General features: G+C 39.5%; 1 protein-coding gene across 1 annotated transcript; it reads right to left on the reverse strand.

Annotated features, from left to right (window-relative positions):
* Positions 1-689: 689 nt before the first annotated feature.
* On the reverse strand, positions 690-2,144 carry LOC149408631 (uncharacterized). The gene has a single exon (XM_089650547.1). It carries the CDS (start codon positions 2,142-2,144, stop codon positions 855-857), a length of 1,290 nt encoding a protein of 429 aa, XP_089506673.1. The 3' UTR covers positions 690-854.
* Positions 2,145-2,679: the final 535 nt, after the last annotated feature.

Here is a 2,679-nt window from a genome sequence, read left to right on the forward strand (position 1 = left end):
TGACATAATCATTAAAATCTTTGTAACCGTCTTCGGGTTTGGTTGAGTTGATAGCAAATTTGTTAGTCGCAATATAAGATTTTACCGCCATACTGTTGATGATAGGTTTAGTAAAGCGTGGTTTAGTTCTATTATTAAACCATTTTTTTAAATTATTCTTAAAGTCAACAATTAGTATATTATGGTCACTAAGCGGGTCATCTATATTCGATATGGTTGTTGAAATGTTTTGTCTGTTTGATATAACGTGATCTATAATAGTGCTGCTTGTATCAGTGACTCTCGTGGGATATGATTTATTTTGTATTGAGAAATTGTATGTTAATAAGGTGTTGATAAAATTTAAAGAAGAAGGTGTGTTTATGGAAGTGTCAATGTTGAAATCTCCGAGTATTAATGTATCTTGTCTGCTTTTGTTCAGTATTTTTTCAAAATGTGTTAGGAAATCGTGCATGTTGTTTGGGTTAGGTTTTCGATAAATGGCATAAATGTTGACTGGTTTCCTATTACTGCTGCAAACACTAATACCTAAAAATGAATTTTCGTTGGAAAAATTTTAAATGATAGAGCACTTCATAGAATCCAGAACATATATGGCCACACCTCCTCCTCCTTCATTTGGGCGAGAAGAAAAAGCACTGTAAAAACCATTTAAGCAAAAGAACTTTTCTTCTCCGACATCAAGCCACGTTTCAGTGATGACAAGAACATGAACAATATCGCATAATCTTCTGACCTTTTCCTCAATTTCGTCAAACTTGTTTCGTATACTTCTGGCGTTCATATACATTATTCGCAGACAGTTCTTCATGGGAGTATAGTCATCGATAGTTAGGCACTTGTGTTCTTGTATATTACACTCCATAGTCTATTGTAGCTAGGTCCTTCTTGAGGGCAGCTATGTAAGCTGGGCAGTTGTCCCTATCTCCGGTTGAATGGTCAGCAGGCTTACCAAATCTGGTGCATGTCGCGCAAACTGGTTTGATGGCTGCATTTGGGCACGACTCACGGGTGTGTTTTTCTTGTGCACAGTGTCCACATGTAGGTTTAGTATCTCTGCAATATTTGTATGAGTGTCCAATCATATGACATTTAGTGCAGACAGTAAGGCCAATAAAATCTCTGACGCGGCAAACAGTCCAGTTTACAAATACTTTTTCCTGTTCAATAAGTAATTTACGGACGATAGCTGGCATTTCATAAATACGATGACAAGTGTTTCCTGTGCGAGCACCAGCTAAGTGACTTAATTTACAGCACGCTATAGTTCCCTCAATGTCTTGAATGTTGGGAACCCCAGTTAAGGCGATCCTTAAAAATTCTTCGTCAGTCAGGTCCCTCGGTACCCCAAAAAATATTAGTCTCGGAGATCGCTTGGTCGGCAGTCGGGCCTTAATTGTGCTTGATTTGTCGAAACAGGGTGCATTTAATAGTTTTTGTTGCTCACCTGCGGTTGCCGTGTTTATCAAGATACCTTTATTTCTTATCTTTTTTATTCCCGTGACCCGAACGCCTAGTTCAGATGGCCGAATCATGTCCTGGATAATTTTTTTGGTACCATCGCTATCCTTGGTGGCGTCTGCATCTGTTGGAAATACGCATACGCCTGGTCTTGGTGCTCCAACACGATGTCCATATTGGGTAAGTGGAGGGGGTTGGTGAGCATCATTAGGCTGTTTGCGGGCGATGTCAGCAAATGAGAGGCTAGCCTCCGTTGCCTCCGCTACTCTCCGCATTACAGGTCCAAGATCAGACTCTAGTTGAATAATTTTTTGTTCAAGTTGTCTTTTTTCTCTCTTCACGTGTCGTACTTTGATTTCTGTCATTCTCAGTTGGGCAGTCACTGTAGCCAGATCAGCACGCATGGTCTCGCGCTCCAACAACAGCTGAGATACGGATCTAAAAACTTCCGACACGTTTCTGGCAATTCTCAGCTGCTGGTCTTTTGAGACCTTCGACTGCTTCTCTGCCAAGACATCTTGTAGAGCTGTCAAATGTGTTTGAGCTTCATTAAGCACATCTACCCCCGAGGTGCAAGGATATTCTACTTCGGTATCATCCGAGCCTTTGGATGACGCAATCGATGAGGTTTCGTTTGCATCCTCAATTGAGACGCTATTTTCTCCAATAATCCGGGGCATCATTGTGCTCAGATGTCTTTTTTTAGGACGGTTCATTTTTTGAACACTGGATTTTTTTATATAAGTAATTGGTTTTGTACAATTCGTATTTTTTTGTGTTTTTTTTTTATTCGCTTCACCACTTTAGTTGATAAGTCGATGATTTGCGCCTGTCAGCTGACATGTAGGCAATATTGCTAACTTGCCACAGTAAGTAGTTATGGGTACTTGATGATAATTCGTACTTTAAATCAGCGCCTTGATTTGGATGATCTGCTAAACTCGTATATCTTGTTTCACAATGATTTAAATAATATTGCAGGAAAAAAAAAATTGAGGAAGAAAACTTAGTATTACTAGGAATCGAACTGAGGACCTTCGGATCTCTATGCGGATTCACTCACCACTGGGCTAGCGGCCGCTTTTGAAAACCGGGAATTAAGAGTAATATAAAATTGTTTTCGCACAGGTATGTTTACAGCGATTAGAATAAAAGGATATTATTTCGGCAATAACACTATGATACTTCACAGTTGAATTAAACACTTGTAAACCTGGT

Source organism: Hesperophylax consimilis, unplaced genomic scaffold (assembly GCF_061612785.1).
Source record: "Hesperophylax consimilis isolate HC1 unplaced genomic scaffold, BYU_Hcon_1.0 scaffold_149, whole genome shotgun sequence".
Taxonomy (NCBI): Eukaryota; Metazoa; Arthropoda; class Insecta; order Trichoptera; family Limnephilidae; genus Hesperophylax; species Hesperophylax consimilis.